The sequence below is a fragment of the Ixodes scapularis genome, unplaced genomic scaffold (assembly GCF_016920785.2).
Source record: "Ixodes scapularis isolate PalLabHiFi unplaced genomic scaffold, ASM1692078v2 PGA_scaffold40__2_contigs__length_1045541, whole genome shotgun sequence".
Lineage (NCBI taxonomy): Eukaryota > Metazoa > Arthropoda > Arachnida > Ixodida > Ixodidae > Ixodes > Ixodes scapularis.
In genome coordinates this window covers 215210-231485 of record NW_024609869.1, presented here as the reverse complement: position 1 = coordinate 231485, position 16276 = coordinate 215210, and the positions used below count along the sequence as shown (strand labels likewise).

The following is a 16276-nucleotide window of genomic DNA, read 5'->3' as shown; positions in this document are numbered from 1 at the left end:
GAAGCGAGCTGCACTGTTAGAAAAACTCCTGTCAAAATATGGGACACATACATGCTAACCTTGTTGCCACAACATGTACTGTATTACCGGACTACAGAACATGTTCCATACTTCTTTAGTACGGGACATGTTGTTGCTGTATGGGCAGCCACAACAAGTTCCATACACCATCATCACGGAACAAGTACTGTATGCTACAGGAAATGTACCATCGTGGCACACAGCAGCACATGTTCTGTTGCAAGCCATGCCAGAACATGTACCATTTTTACGAAGTACATTACATGTTCCAATGCGTCCAAAACGACACAGGTTACATTTCTTGTACGTACGGAAAAAGTTCAGTCTTGTTTGTGATAGTACTCGCCCCATTTTATGTTACTGCCGCTATTCATGAGTACATCCGGGCTTTGTATGTCACATGCCAAGCTCCTCCTTGAAAAAGTTGATATGCGACATGCAAAATAGGGATGTCCTGGCAGTTTGCAGGCGCAACTTGATGCACGTCTTTGCAACATAAAATTACCTACAATGCGCAAATGTTCCCCAAACTTGTATGTATGTAAAATTTGAACTGTCGTATCGAATGCGAGCACTATCCTGAAAACAGAACAATGAATGTGTGACATATATACTCAATAGAACAGCCAGGAATACCATTAGAAAGTGTTCACATGCTACGTCAAGTTTAGAGAGCATTGTACATGTAGTGACGGGGATAAAGGCAGATCATTTGTAAAAAAATCGTTATCAAACTAAGTTCACGCTTGGTCCTTTTGGTTCCAACCCATAGCAACGGAGCGATTGCAAAGAAGACTGAACAGTTTGCTGCTTCAAAAATATTTACATTTATTTTTCTTTTAAATGACTAGAGCAGATACACAATAAAAAAAAACACAGTTCATGCCGCAAATATTTTGGGGGGCAGCTCAGCCATAAAAAAAAAATATCAAAGTGAGCAGTCTCCTAAAAAAATGTGACCAAAAATTATGCTGACATGCTACATCTCGAAAAGAACCATCTTGGCCTATACAACAAATTGTAATATTAACAATAGAAAAGAAAGATTAATCTAAACAAGCACCGAAGTTTCTTTCCACTTCTTTTGGAACTTCGAGAACTCTTGGAGGGCTCCCTGCGCCTTCAGATGCACCAGAGCAACTTTTCTTGACGACTGCCGGGACCTACGTCGGGCAGACTGGGAGATGCCTTAACGGGAGACTAAGGGAGCACAACCATGCATGCGGACAACTGCAAGCACCTGGCAACCTTGCAGCGCATTGTTCAAAATGCAACTGCAAAGCTCTCCTTGACACTACTTCCATCTTGGCCAGATTAAAGGGCTGTTTATACTCCGACGTCGACGAACGTGACGTGCGCCGGCGTTCGTCGTCAACAACGACACGACGCGCTGCGCTGAAAGGGTTGCGGTCAACGGCATTTATACTCCATCGCGGTCCAGCGCGCTCCGACGCGCACTTCGCGTTGCGCCTGCGCGTCGCCATGACAACCGCGACATAGGCTGATGGTTTATTTCCGTTTCCGTTTGCATTCTGTCCTGACTTGTTCAGACGGGAGGAACCATGGAGAGCCGATTCGCGATGTATTTAGATCAGCAAAAAAAGAAAAAAATTGCAGCGGTGCTTTTATGGCGCCGAATACGGCGCCAGAGAACACGCACGATGTACGTACGAGACATATTTGATAAGCGCACAGTGTTTGGAGAATTTTACCATCTAATACAGGAGCTGCGCGAGTCCGACCCAGAATACCACTTCCAATATTTCAGGTAAGGCGACGGTCGATAGTCATGTCGCTTATCATAGTGAGTCAATTCTGTCGTTTCCTTTTCTGCAGGATGACGAAGGCTTCATTCGACGAGCTGCTCGGACTCGTCCACGACCGTCTTGTACACTCGCCCACACATCGCTCTCCCATCTCGCCCGCTGAGCGGCTGGCCATCACACTGAGGTATGTAAGGTGCCTTCATGTGCGCTATGCTTGGGGTGATGACATTTTACCATTTTGTTTCGAACGCTTATTTTTTTTTTTTTTTCTGAAAGCGTGAAAGAGTGTGTCCCTGCACGCGCTGCTGGCGTGACTATGCTAAGGCAACATTTTGTTTTTTGCGATTTCTTTGTATTTTCCCTGTGAGCGCGTGCTGTCGGCATCGGGCACTACAAACGGTGGCATCCCCCAAAACAGAAGTACATTGAGGCACTCTATGTACTACATATTTGATATACACTTCATTTTCGCGGATGCTTGACTGATTAGGTTATGCTTCTAGGCGCTGTACTACCGCCGTACACACGCCCAACTCGTATTAAAATACCTCAAACCGGGAACTTATGCGCTCTCATCTACTCCGATATTTTAATTGAGAGGCCCAATCTTGACAGTGCGTTTCAAAATAAAGTTTGGGCTCTTAAATCGCCAGCAAAAATCAGGGACGCGACGTTTCAAGTAGAAATTACCTCAAATGCTTCCTTTACTGGTTGGATGTACAGCACGCATTCATATTTTAAGTCTGAACTCCTAGAACGAAAAAAAAAAGCCTAAAATGGGAAAGTTTTCTTTTTAAGTTTTTCGTACTTTAAATAGAGACTTGAATTTGTAATATGTAAAGGGGACTAGTGAGGTATGTATTCGAGGTAAGTTTCAACTTGATAGGTTCAGTTGCTGATGTTTGACGGGCCATTAGTACTACCTTGTAACTTTATTTGAGACACTCATAAATAAGCGGATCAACGTATCATTGTAACACTTACTACATCAAACACATATCTTACTAAATAGAAAGGCTGACCCACTTGACAACATCGTCATTCATTTTTTTTTTTTGCACTTTAAATTGAGACTGAAATTTTTAATGAGTAAATCAGCACAGTAAAACTCATATTCGAGATCAATTTCCACTTCATGCGCCAATCCCTTGATTTTTGCGGGCGGTTTTAGAGTAGAAACTATTTCAAAACACCGTAGAGCGTCAGTCAAACACATTTAGTGCATATTTACATATTGCGTGTATAGCAATATAAGTCTGACGGAGCACTCTCGTAGGTCGTTCTTAGTCACAAACAGTGCAAATGACTGACTAAACAGTTGCTCTGAGTTAGGTACTAAGTCTCACAATTTTGTTTTTCACATTTCTAGGTTCCTTGCATCACCAGGATCCCTGGGCCATGTGGCCATAAGTTACCGGATGCATAAAGCAACATTATCGGGGATCCTCCAGGAAACGCTGCCAGCCATCTGGGACTGCCTCTCCCCGTTAGTGCTGCAGCCACCCACATCACAACAGTGGGAAGAGATCCGGAGGGAGTTCTGCGTCAAGTGGAACTTTCCTAACGCCATTGGATCAATAGATGGCAAGCACTTTGCGATCAGGTGCCCACCAAACTCTGGCTCAATATTTCACAACTACAAGAAATTCTACTCGATGGTGCTGCTCGCTGTTGTTGATGCCCACTACAGGTTTCGACTGGTGGACATTGGGGCTGCCGGACACCAGTCCGATGGCGGTGTGTTGAGAGAGTCTAACCTCGGAAAGGCGTTAGCTGCCAACACCCTCCAGATCCCTGTAATCGCAGAGCCTGCACCACCTCTGTGCCTCCTGGGGGATGAAGCCTTCCCGTTGAAAACGTACCTCATGCGCCCTTTCCCCGGAAGAGGCTTGGACTACCGAAAAAAGGTCTTCAACTACAGGCTCTCCCGGGGCAGGCGTACAGTAGAAAACGCCTTCGGAATACTTGTGTCTCGCTGGCGGGCGTTTCTGGCTCCCATGCATGGCACTGTTGAGCACTGTGAAAATATGATAAAAGCGGGAGTCTGCCTCCACAACTTCCTAACAAGGGATGAAGCCTACCGCCCTCCTGGATATGCTGACAGTGAAAGGAGGGGTGCCCGTGTGGATGGTCAGTGGCGAGCTGACATTTTGAATGTTGGTGTAAACAGGAGCCTAGGTGGCAACAGCAGCCCAGCAGCAATCAGCATCAGGGACCAGCTGGCAGACCACTTCATCTCCCCTAGGGGAGCCATCCCGTGGCAACACGACATAGTGACGAGGGAGTAGACGACGACACAAGGTTGTTATCAATGCCATTCAATTTTTTTCTTTCCTTGCAAAATAAATTGTATATATTTTCTCTGCTCTGCTTGCTTAACAGGGTTGACCGGCAAAATATATTTCGCAATCCCTCGTTGTTTTCACCTTCAAAGAGCTTACCTGCCTACCTTGGTGAATTTCGTTGTACAGGGGAGAGCGAGGTAATTGGCACAAGCGAGGAATATTGGCCATCCATGTTTTTCGCTTGCCACTGAGATACAGGCACGCATACCAAATGATTGGCTTCTTATTAAGTGAACCCGCAGGAATGTAGTGGTGGCTCACTTGGAAAATAGGACAGCTTGCGTATTAATTACAAAAGTCGGGTTTAATCTTTTCATTTACACCACAAAGGAGTAAAATAACATTCTAGATGTACTTTCGATAAGCCTGCTTTTCTACTTGCATTTTTCTCGGAAATATAAACAGGTTTTGAGCAATGCGTGCCACCCACGAAGCGAATGTAATGGGTAGAAAGCATGTTTGATTAACGGTATCAGCGCAGGCTGTGTGTCTGAGTAGCAGATGATGCTATTATGTGCACTAGACATTTTGCTAATTTACACAAGCACCAAAGATCATGCCGGGTTTGCAAGTACACTCGCTGCGCAAGGTATCGTCCACACTCGTGTGTACCTACATTCCAAGCCACTTCCTTGACGCTTGGGGTAAATTTGAAAAATGTCTGTAGGTGTTCTTTCAAGCTATTTTATGTGATAGGCATCCCTGCAGCTTGCCTCCAAGAACGAATTCTGAAGTATTGAACTAGAGAGTTAATAATATTCAGATTAACATAGACTGCTTCACAGATTATGTTTTTTTTTTTTCTAACGATGTAGTAGAATTGCATACGCAGAGATTGCTCTTCGAAAATGTAGTTCATATTAACAGAATGTGTATATTATCAAAACATGAGTGGACACGTGTGCCTTCAGATGCACAAAGGTCGGGGGCGTTTTATTTCTGCTGAAATTTACATTCATACTCATACACAATCTGCATAACACAAGCCCTGAATTGGGCACTGGTGACCTCGTCCCAACGATCTAGAGATTGTGCTACAGAGTAGGCAAACGCCTCGTTCTGTGTCATTTTAGTCCTTAAATGATTTAGAAGTTCTCTCTCCATTGCGTCAACCTCCCTTCTACGTGCAGAATGGGGGGGTCCTGGGCACCTTTGTGACTGGCCTGATGACCTCCTCGAGGTGCTTGATGTTGATACAACCGAGGTGGACGGCGTGGCTGGGACAGGAGCCTCGGGGCTGCACTGCAGCTCTTCTTGGGCAGGCTCGAAGTCAGTGGGAATGGTCGAGTCGTCAGGAGAAGATTCCACCATTTCCATTAATAGACACTGTGCTGTGTCGCCCACAGGTGGTGCCTTTACGTTGGTGGTTGCCCTGCAAATGGGATTAACATATGGGAGAGAAATTTAGTTAGACAACAAATAAGGACTCATGTTTTGTTTACATACTTCCTGGGTCGGATATGTTTATCGTAAAACGACATCATTTCCAGGAAGGCCCATTGTTTTCTCCGGACGAAGCCACTGCCACTCCTTGTGGCAGCTTCAATGGCGCGGACCTCCCGAACATACCTGTCGCGTACACGCTTCCACGCTTTTTGTGCGTCCTCACCTGAAATAAATATGTCAAATTCAGTTCTCCCAAATGCAGACGTGATACAAAAATAAAATGCTGAACAAGTTGCCATGTCAGGTAAGCCGATTGCACTTCTTTTCTGTTTTAAGTCCTAAATAACTAGAGCGCCTCAATGTCTTTCTGTTTGGATGATGCCATCGTTTGTAGTACCCGATGGCGACAGCACGCGCTCACAGGGAAAATACAAAGAAATCGCAGGAAGCAAATAGTCGCCGTAGCTAGACCGTGGCCGTAGCACAGTCAGCGCCACGCGCGCGTGCAGGGACACGCTCTTTCATGCGCTTCAACACACACACACACACACACACACACACACAAAAAGCGTTCGAAACAAAATGGCCAGATGTCGTCACGCCAAGCAAAGCGGACATGAATTCACCCTAGTCAACTTACCGGACTTCATGCCGCAGGCAATGCGCACGGACTCCCAGGCATTCTTTTTTCGCTTGGAATCCCTGTACTCTAGAGAACCGACGTCATAAAGACACTCGCGCTCTCTCACCGCTTCAATGAGCCGCTCAACCTCGTCCGTCGTCAGATCGCCCGGTTCGCACTCCGCGGCACCTCCGTTCGCCATTTTTCTTTCCAACTGACGCTCGCGCGAGGAATTCTGGGTGACGACCGTCGTCGGCCGACGCCGAGATTCGAGCAGCGCCTACCTCGACGTGAGCTTCGCCGGCGCGCGCCGAGGCGCGTTACGTTGCGAGGCGGTCCACTTGTGTTCGGAGTATAAACTCTCCTTTCGCAGCTACGTCACGCAACGCGCTCGGGAGCGCGTGCCCGTCGACGTTACGTTGGAGTATAAACAGCCCGCCTCGACGTGAGCTTCGCTGGCGCGCGCCGGGGCGCGTTACGTTGCGAGGCGTTCCACCTGTCGTCAGAGTATAAACTGTCCTTTCGTAGCAACGTCAGGCAACGCGGTTGGGCGCGCGCGCCCGTCGACGTTACGTTGGAGTATAAACAGCCCTTAAAGGACAGAACAAAGCGTGAAATAATCGAGGCTTTTCACATGGCCTCGGGTCGACACGGAGCGTGCGTCAGTGAGCCATCACTAGCTTTGCGACAAAAAGAAATAGATCTACTCAATAAGATACCAAACTTGTCGGAGCAAACATCAGGCCCCAGGTAAACGCTACAAAAACACACCATCCAGTTCGTATATCAAAGAGGCAGCTAGAGCAAACACCATCAAGTTCAGAAGCCAACAAATTCAAGACATCAACCATTCGTTTTCTTAGCCGCAATTTTGGAAATACGGGTCGGGGGAGAAAAAAGAGGAAGAAATTAAACAGTTGTTAGTCTGCGCCAATTCATGCATGTTTTTGTCTGTCCTTCTGCATTAACTTCATTTCTCCAGTTTTTTTCCGCGTAACTACGCAGTGCAGCATACCATCAGTACTAAGCAGAGTCTGGCAGTATGCCGCCCCGAATCAGGAACTATAAAAGGGCTAGCTTTATGCAGCTGGGAAGACGAGACGCTACACGCTGGGCATCCCGAACTTGGAATATACGACACCCTTAGAGATAGTAAAATAACACTGCGTTAGGAACAACTTAACGTATACGTACCTTAGAAGACGAAGCCGTCTACGCACCGCTGAACGCCTCTGACGACGCGATAACAACGTCGAACTCGCCTTCCGAACGGGCAGCAGCACTGCACAGTTCGCGGGCCCACGCCGGCCGGCAGCGGCTTGCGCATGCGCGGCTGAGAGATGTCTTCCTGCGCGCGGCGTAACACGGCTCACGGGCACTGTACTTCCGCGGTCTGATAGAGTTCCATAAAAATTGCTGGATATCCGGCACTTTTGGGCGCGTTCAATCCGCTTATACCAGTTGAACCGACTATAAACTGTAGTCTTGTAAGGGTTTTTTTATTTATACGGATAAGCTCATACTTATTGCCTAAATAGTACATTTCAATGCATATGGTACAGTTCCCGTTTTTGAAAGCAAACAGCACATTGTATGCATTTCCAGAAAACGGGACATGTTCTATTCGGTTTTTCCACGTAGATTGATGGAATTTTCTAACAGTGTACAGCAGGTTCCGCTGCCACAGGAAGTCCGTTTTGCTGTCCACTAAGCGGACAGCATGACGAAACGAGAGAGACCAGACCGGTTTTTAAGCTTCTTGCGACGTCTTAGGACCAGATGCGCTGCAGCGGAGCTGGTCCTAAGAAGTCGCAAGAGGCTTAAGAACCGGTCTGGTCTCTCTCGGTCTTACACGGTCGCAAGAGTGTGAACTGGCCTCAAGTCTGAGCTCGGCGACCACAGCTGGACGACTGGGCATACGTTTGACTTGGACAATGCGGCGACCTTGGTTCGTGAGCAGCATTGGGGCTCGAGGAAGTTCGTGGAATCGTGGTTTACCCGCCGTGACCGCAAGGCGTGCAATACAAACCGGGGCCCCCTACCGGACGTTTACGGGGACTTGTTAGATTAGAATCGACTGGTTTTGACTTTCCCCACCAGCGGGGCGGTTTATACTGATGATGCCACCCGGATAGGGGGGGGGGGGGGGGTGTTGTTGTTACACATTTTTTTTTTTTTTAGTTAAGCCAGAGTAAAGTTATTTTATTATGACCACCCCTGGCTTTTGGAACATATTTGCATTTCTGGAGCTGTCGGTACCCATAGGCCTTCCCCCCCCCCCCCCCCCCCCCCCTTTACGAGTGAGCATGTTACGAACCATCATAATCTCAACCTTGAGACGAGGGGAAATAAAATAACGGACGGGGCGACACAACATCTCAAGATTTTGTTTCGCTTTGTACGTTATGTTATTTCTCCTCGTTTCTAAGATTGTGAAGGCGTGCTGTGTTTTTTTTTTCTTTTTTTCTTGAAATTGCACGTTTAAAAGTTTTTTTTTTCTTTATGTTTTCTATCTTCCTCGTTCAATAAATACGATTTTTTGAAGAAAAAAAATTCCCAATAGTCTACGGTGGGATGTGCTTTGTTTTTCCTGCGTAAGAAATAACTCTGACGGCTGTTGCCAACACCTCAATAAATGGTTTTCCGATGACGTCCTCACTGTGGCATTAGTCGCGGGTTTTCATCGCGCTGTGACGCCACCAGACGTTGAGATGATTTTGCCTGATTGATATTAAATATACTGCGGTAATATTTCGTGGCTACTTCTTATTCCCTGAGTAGTCCAAACAACTAATGAGCTAACATTAAAAGGGCAGAAGCTCAGATATCATTAGTAGGATCCTTTATATTCTGGTGTAGTCGATGCGGACTGTAAAAAAATTAACAGACTTAACCCATCTTTTAAAAAAAGTTGCGAAAAGAACAAGTCAATCTCTCATTCATTTTATGGGTTGATTGGGACATTTTCGAGCATTTTAATTTTAAGTTGGCTCGTATCGTCTCTAACAAGTGATAGATGTTCAAAAATAAACGCTCGATGTGGTGTCAAAATCTTGTTTTGCATGCACGTAAATGTGATATTAAACGCGTAACAATTAACTGCTAGGATGCACATACAGTTTCTAACCTGAAAGTTCAAGTTACGTTCTGCCTAAATCAAGGACGCTGCAACGTAGTGCACACGCGTCTCGCCGACCTGGGGCATAGCATTTCCTTTCCACCTGCATATGAATGGGCGCTTCCGACAAGTAATATTTATCTCCCACACCAGACGTCGTTCGAGCTACAAAGGCGTCGACCTCGCACAATCTAACTTAGCTCTCCGTGGTTACACACGTGTGAACAGCAAAGTATCGGAATCAGTAGCCGAGCAATGAGTCTGACAAGCAACTGGCACCAAGATGAGAGAAATCAACATTTTATTGTTACGTACACAGTAATGCTAGAATACAAAATTACTTTTTCTGCTTTTTTCATGATAGCCGTAGTCGTCGCTTTGTTTGAGAATAAATAAACTAGTTCCGTTGGACTATGAATTTCATCCTGAGTTTAAGCAAACTCCTCGTGATTTGATGCGAAAGGTTATTTTTTGTCCAGGAATTAATTGCCATGAGCCCTAAATATTGGGCAAGTAGTGATCTCCCTGTTCTAGAGAAGGCGCCAAACATGTCCAGATTATTTTAGAAAACAGCGCTGATTTTGTGCGTTTATTGCACATCAGCAAAATATTAACATTTTCACAGTGCATAAATCATCACCACAAAAAGAAACCACCAAGATATCCGTTCATCAAAACGCTTAGTTTCCCCGAAAAAGTCTTTCCTGGTTTGTGAGCATCATTCTTTTTAATCGTTCATCAACTTCTGAATGTTTATAAGTAACCAATAAACGTAAGAGGTAACTTTTTTTTTTTTGCGTTTGGAAGGCGTATTATTTATTTATTTATTTATTTATTTTTACTGACAAGCGCTTGTATTCCAAGAAAACAAAAATCATTTGCTCTTTGGTTTTAGATCCAGAATATGTACTCTTCATTTTTTGGTGACTTCCGCTTTCGTGGTTTTAGTTTGTTGTAATTTCAGTCTTTGCTTACGTTGCAATTCGCATAGATTAATTGATTTAGATGCGACTTTGACCTTTTTAAGACTTCCTTGCCTCCCCTATAGTCTTGAACCGAATAGCTCCCACTGTTTTTTGGTTTTGTTTTGCTATAACGCTTTATTTTATGCTACCTTATTTTTAAGAGAGAGTTTTGCTGTGCCGTTTGCGGAATAACTTTATATATGTACGTCTTAGTAATTACAACCTAGATATAAACGTAATCGTTCTTTATAGCGTTTCTTCAGCTCTCTTCACGCACAAAAGATACTTATGTTGGTATGTGTCGTGACGGGAGTTGGGACAAGTTTTCAAAGGTATGCACCACTTTTTGTAAAAGTCGGCAAGTTTGTGATAATGTTGACGTAAATATTGAGGATGGGTGAGAATCCTAAAAAATGAAGGACAAAGTGTTCTGTTGTAAATTCGGAAACGCTTGAAAAAAACAAACTGCAAAGTTTATCTCTACATAAAGTATCTGCGCTATTTTCGGCGTCAAATGAAAAATTGTGATTAACACCATCAATTATAAAATTCTCTTCAGCATCATGGCATGCGGTAAAATCTCCAGGCGGAAATTGGAACACGTTTTAACCTTTCTGTACTCACATTCAAAATGCGTTAACTAAAATGTGAAATATTATGGGTGAAAATAATTTTAGGAATGCGTCCAGTGAACAGATCGGAACATTCTATAAGAACATACATGCGCTTTATATGATTAAAAAGATTTTCCGATAGGTTTCGTAAACAAATTATATGTGATATTTTTTTTTCTGAATAAGTAAGATTATTTTTATATCACCAATTCCTGTCTTCCTCTAGAATGTAAGACCCAAAAGAATAACTCTCGACAACAACAACAAAAACGGTTTGCTTACTCACATTTTGTTTGGGGATGGCGGAAAAGATATGCCTTCAAATGATCCCCGGCAATCTCAAATACCATTGGCATAGTGAGATCACCGCTGCAACTTGTAATTTGTTTCAGGAACACGCTTTTTGTTCATCGTTGGGGCTGTAGACTAAAAGATACACATGTAATAATTAAAAATTAATCTCTTTAAATGTAATAGCAAACACAATTATACTTTACTTTTATTTCGAAGACTCAATTGGTTTTTGTGCAGTCGTTCGGAGGTTACAACATGCGCAGATAGTGTGAATATCTCTGTTTCATGTTTCTTGCCTTTACGACCTGCAAGTGTGGCATGTCGCTTCACACCTGCCATGTTAAACCCAATGAAGTCATATTGCATGTTCATGAAGTCAGAGGACCAACACGTGTAATGCTAAACCTCCTTGCAGGGCTATTACCACACGCGGTGATCTAGCCGGGGTTTTCGTCTGACGCGCCAAATAAAACATACAGAACAAAAGCAAAAAGAACTATGCGTGCGTGCACATTCACATGCACACGTAGTTAGATGACAGGCAGGCAAACAGAAAGAGAGGTAGGCAGGAAGACAGGCGGAGGGTGTAAGTAACCGAGGCATTGAAACAGTTGTTCATGCGCGCCGCGCTATTACCGACCTTCAGCTTCTGTTTTTCTCTTATTTAGTTTAATTTTCTTTACATTATCATACAAGGCCTGGTTATTGCCATTTTAAGTACTATCATTAGCCTTTCTGGAGGCTCCTCAACGCCCGTTTCAATGACTCGGTATCTCGGTAGACGAGAGAAGGTTAGCAATGGCGGCTGTAATCTGGCTCGTGTTTAAAGCGTCTGTACGTCTCCGAAGATCGTTTGAGAAGTTGGTTTTGCTGACAAAGTATCATGAAGAGTTGCATACATCTTCGGCGATAGATGGTGAAAGCGCACATGAACGCCCAAAACAATCCGAGAACGAGCGCCATCATAGAGCAGTACGGATTGGATTGTTTCGGCTGAATACAGCCAACAACGTTTATACTGATTTTAGATTGTCTCCTGTTTTAGCTGGCTTGATTGGAATTCACCTTAACTATTATTTATAAACAAAATGTTCCTGCTAACCGCACAAGTGTAACGTGCATTCGCGCTGCCAGTGAGCAAGGGCGCTGCTCTGCGTTGCGAAACTCTTATTCTATAAGCCGTCGACGCCAACCTTGTTGAGCTTGGGTCCCCTTATATTTCTTGGGAGCTACTGAGAGCTACTGCTCTCAATGGCTCTCAATGAAAGCTACTGCGCGTTCAAAACGGCTTCAAAGGCGCAGTAAACGAAGATGGCAGCACGAAGAGGGCGATTATCGGAAAGGTCTGTACTTCGTTTCACGCCAAGAGGGCGCGCAAGCCTGCAAGGTATCCTTCTACAATCAACCATCCATCTCACACGTGACATGTAACGCGCACCAACTCCCAGAGAGATCTGCGGTCACGTTGGCCACAACATCGTTTAAACTTTTTATGACTAGGCGTCACCAATATTGCAACTTGCCCCCTCCTAGTACCTATAACCCCCTTGGCTACATGCGTCGAGCGCCATCATGTTTTCCGAGGAAGGATAAAAATCCGGAAGGCGACATCGCAACGAACTTCGATTTTTGTTATTTAAAAAAGAACGGCCGTAGTGTGTTCCCAATTGCGTTATAAGACATGTTTTACGATTGCTGTTATTAAATGTCATATAAATGTCGCTTATAAAGCTTCGAAATGTCGTGATTCTTGACGTCACGAATCAAAAGAAGCGAGGAGGCGAAACGCGAGAGAGGAAAACGCTAAAAATAAAAAAGCGCGCACGCGCGTGGAAAATTTTTTTTTAGCGATGCGTTTTTTTTTTTTTTTTTGTTTTTGCGTGTCTATGATTACAACGTGCATCCGTTTTAGACATTAAAAACAAATACGACCTTTGGGGTGTCAGTGCCCCTTTAATAGCCGGTTCTGCTTCTGCTTGCCTAATTGTTTTGTACTTCTTTTTGTTTTTTGGTCAATGACGTACTGCAGATGTATCATTTCTACTTTGAGATTTAGCACTGCCTGAGCTTGATTTTGCAGACAGTGTTTGCTTGTTTACAGTGTTGCTTAAAGTAAATCATAGAAGTACTTGAAGTAAAGTATACAAAGTAAATGAGAGGTTATGTATTTCAAGTAAAGTGGTAAGTACACCTGGTGCATGGTACTTGAAGTAAAGTGCTATAAATGCAATGTACTTTCAAAGGAAAATACAATAACTTTTTAACACAATCTTTCAAGATGACCTTTTATCCCTCATACAATTTTTTTTAAAGAGGTATGTATTGCTCCAGGGGTAATCGGAGGTGCATCAGTTTCTTTTTTTTTTTTCAGAAAGGGCGGCAAATACTGGATAAGGTCAAGTCGCCATAGAGTGGTTCTTTTACTTACGGTACACTTATTTGTTAGGGCCTAACAGCCGCCATTACTTCACTCAGAATAATGACCAGATGACGTCTCGAAAAACGATGGTGCGTCTTCACCTGACAATACGCCATTTTTTGTTTTCAAATTTGGGGAACGTACTTTGAAGTCGGGAGTTGTACTTTCCTCGTAAGATACAAAAAAAAAATGCTTTAGGAAAGTACGAGTACATGCTCAAAGAGTGTACTTCCAATAAAGTTTAAGTTTTCTAAACCTACTTAAAGTTGTACTTTAACTACCATGCACGTAAATTACTTCTCAACACTGCCTGTTTATTAATTTTGTTGTGTGAAAATGGTGGTGGAATAACTAAGGTTTTTCGAACGATCTTCGAATCTTGGAAGACCTGCATATATTGAGAATGTGGAGGAAAGGCAACGTGATGAGGCCACGTTTACGTGTCCCTTTAGCACGCGATTCTTCAAGTACTCTACAAACTACGGGAGCACCAGATGAGCTTCAGAGCAGGTTCCGCATTTTGTTGGCTCCTCTGAGTGAGGATGCACTGCGTACACCTCCCGTGGTGGTCGACAGTTCCTACGTTGGGCAGAAGCGGGGACCAGCCCTTTCTTCAAATGAGTCAAGTCTCCTTGAGCTTCGGGAAACTAGGAAACGTCAATGTTCGGCGCTAAGCCCGCAGTTACGCGGCCTCACTTGCAACCATGCCTCGGCAAACCTCACTCATGAGGGACCTCACTCACCCTCACTCACCCTCATCTTCACAGGTGAGGTGAGGGTTAGTGAGCTTCCGAACCAGGAAATTTCATGAGTCTGAGGGTGAGTGAGGGCCGTGAGGGCTGTGAGGACCGTGAGAGCCGTGAGGGCGGTGAGTGCGTGAGGGCCATAAGTGCGTGAGGGGCGTCAGGGCGGTGTGTGTGTGAATGGCATGAAGGCCGTGAGGGGTATGAGTGCGTGAGGGGTGTGAGGGCCATGAGTGCGTGAGGGGCGTGAGGGTGGTGAGTGTGTGAGTGGCATGGGGGCCGTGAGGGGTATGTGGGCGTGAGGGCCGTGAGGGCGATGAGTGCATGAGGGGTGTGAGGGCCATGAGTGCGTGAGGGTCGTAAGGGCGGTAAGTGTGCGAGGCCCTTTCAGACGGAGCAACTTTCTCAGCAATTTTGGTGTTGCTGGCGGGTTGTTTCCTCGCTTTCCCTAAATCGACATGAATTGCTGAGTTCGGGTCCGGCTCGGAACAAGAGAGCAACTTGGAGCAATTCCAAGACGTTTGAAGCGGCTGCATTCAATCAGGGACGCGATATTTTCACGTGATATCTCGTGCCGGTGATTATGACAATAAAAGCCTTGGTTCTGGTGTGAAATCGATCGTTTTTGGAAATAAATTGTTTTAGAAAGATGCATTACTATTATCAACCAGATTTAAATGCATAAAAACACTTTTATAGCGAGCAATTCTTCGTCTAAATAGAGCAAGAAAAATAAAATTTCATTATGATGATGGCAAATCTCAGCAGTTGTTTGCTGCGTGTGAACGCGGGCGGCCCGTGTTGCTTGTGTCGCGGCGTCAAGTTTCTGGGCGAAACTGCCCCGTCTGAAGAGGCCCTGAGTGGCGTGACGGCCATGAGTGCGTGAGGGGCGTGAGGGCGGTGAGTGGCGTGAGGGCAATGAATGCATGAGGGAAGTGAGGGGTATGAGTGCGTGAGGGCAATGAGGGCGGTGAGTGGCGTGAGGGCCATGAGTGCGTGAGGGGCGTGAGGGGTATGAGTGCGTGAGGGACGTGAAGGGAATGAGTGCGTGAGGGTGATGAGGGCGGTGAGTGGCGTGAGGGCCATGAGTGCGTGAGGGGCGTGACGGTCATGAGTGCGTGAGGGGTGTGAGGGGTATGAGTGCGTGAGGGACGTGAGGGACGTGAGGGACGTGAAGGCCAAGAGTGCGTGAGGGGCGTGAGGGTGGTGAGTGGCGTGGGGGCCATGAGTGCGTGAGGGACGTGAGGGCCGTGATGCTTAGTAAGGAGGAGTGAAGGGTCGAATCTGAGTGTAGCTATGAGGGTGAGTGTGAGCTAGGGGCTTAGGTGAGTGTGGCTGAGAGGGTGAGGGTGAGTGAGGGCGACCTAAAATGCCGACCTCCGCTTGCGACGTGTCTCTCCGCTCCCTGCGCGTCGTAGCAGGGTTGTTGCAGTAGAGCGCTCGTAAATATTTGAGAGAGTTTTGGTCCCTTCATCCCCTGCCTACGCCACGTGCTTCCCCATCTTTGCAAATATCAGCTGATATTCCAAGGTCTTAATTCTTTTTGTGCAGGAATGTTCGTTGATAGGCAAACCTACCACTAAAATTCGAAAGTAATGTGTAATTTGAGTAGAAGTTACTAAAAAAGTAATTAAACTATTAATTACCAAAATAAAAGAAATGAAAGCCGTTTACAACTCCCTGTAACGCCGAATTAGAGGGCAGCTCTTGAGGAAGAGTTGGGAAGGGTACTGATGGGGGGGGTCACCTGACCTGGGGGGGGGAGGCGTGACCTGGGGGTCACGTGACCTCGGCGGGGGGGTCACGTGACCCCCCCCCCCTTTTCGAGGTCACCGAAGGTACCCGCCCTATTGAAAATTCCATCAAGCTACGTAATTTGGAACACTGACTGCCAGTCAGCAGCGTTGGTGGAACGTGATGACGTCTGATGGTCCATCAGATGACGTCTGACTGCCACTGCCAAGGGAATTTCATCAACAAGGG

At 45.5% G+C, this 16276-nt stretch overlaps 2 protein-coding genes across 2 annotated transcripts; one reads left to right on the top strand and one right to left on the bottom strand.

Moving 5' to 3' along the window:
• Window positions 1-1551: 1551 nt before the first annotated feature.
• Window positions 1552-4075, top strand: LOC115327763 (putative nuclease HARBI1). The gene is made up of 3 exons (XM_040217963.3): window positions 1552-1789; window positions 1858-1971; window positions 3157-4075. Exons 1-3 carry the CDS (start codon window positions 1584-1586, stop codon window positions 4073-4075), a joined length of 1239 nt encoding a protein of 412 aa, XP_040073897.2. The 5' UTR covers window positions 1552-1583.
• Window positions 4076-5064: 989 nt separating this feature from the next.
• On the bottom strand, window positions 5065-6297 carry LOC115327764. The gene is made up of 3 exons (XM_040217962.3): window positions 6159-6297; window positions 5702-5741; window positions 5065-5504 (listed from the first exon to the last, which is right to left on the bottom strand). Exons 1-3 carry the CDS (start codon window positions 6166-6168, stop codon window positions 5066-5068), a joined length of 489 nt encoding a protein of 162 aa, XP_040073896.2. The 5' UTR covers window positions 6169-6297; the 3' UTR covers window position 5065.
• Between the last annotated feature and the right edge of the window lie 9979 nt (window positions 6298-16276).

Bases quoted from the DNA above. Each gene is read 5' to 3' on its own strand.
- LOC115327763 (XM_040217963.3), top strand. From the start codon at position 1,584: ATGGAGAGCCGATTCGCGATGTATTTAGATCAGCAAAAAAAGAAAAAA. The intron at 1,790-1,857 runs GTAAGGCGACGG...CCTTTTCTGCAG, and splicing joins TACCACTTCCAATATTTCAG to GATGACGAAGGCTTCATTCG. The intron at 1,972-3,156 runs GTATGTAAGGTG...TCACATTTCTAG, and splicing joins CGGCTGGCCATCACACTGAG to GTTCCTTGCATCACCAGGAT.
- LOC115327764 (XM_040217962.3), bottom strand. The intron at 5,505-5,701 runs GTATGTTCGGGA...TCCCATTTGCAG, and splicing joins TGGAAGCGTGTACGCGACAG to GGCAACCACCAACGTAAAGG.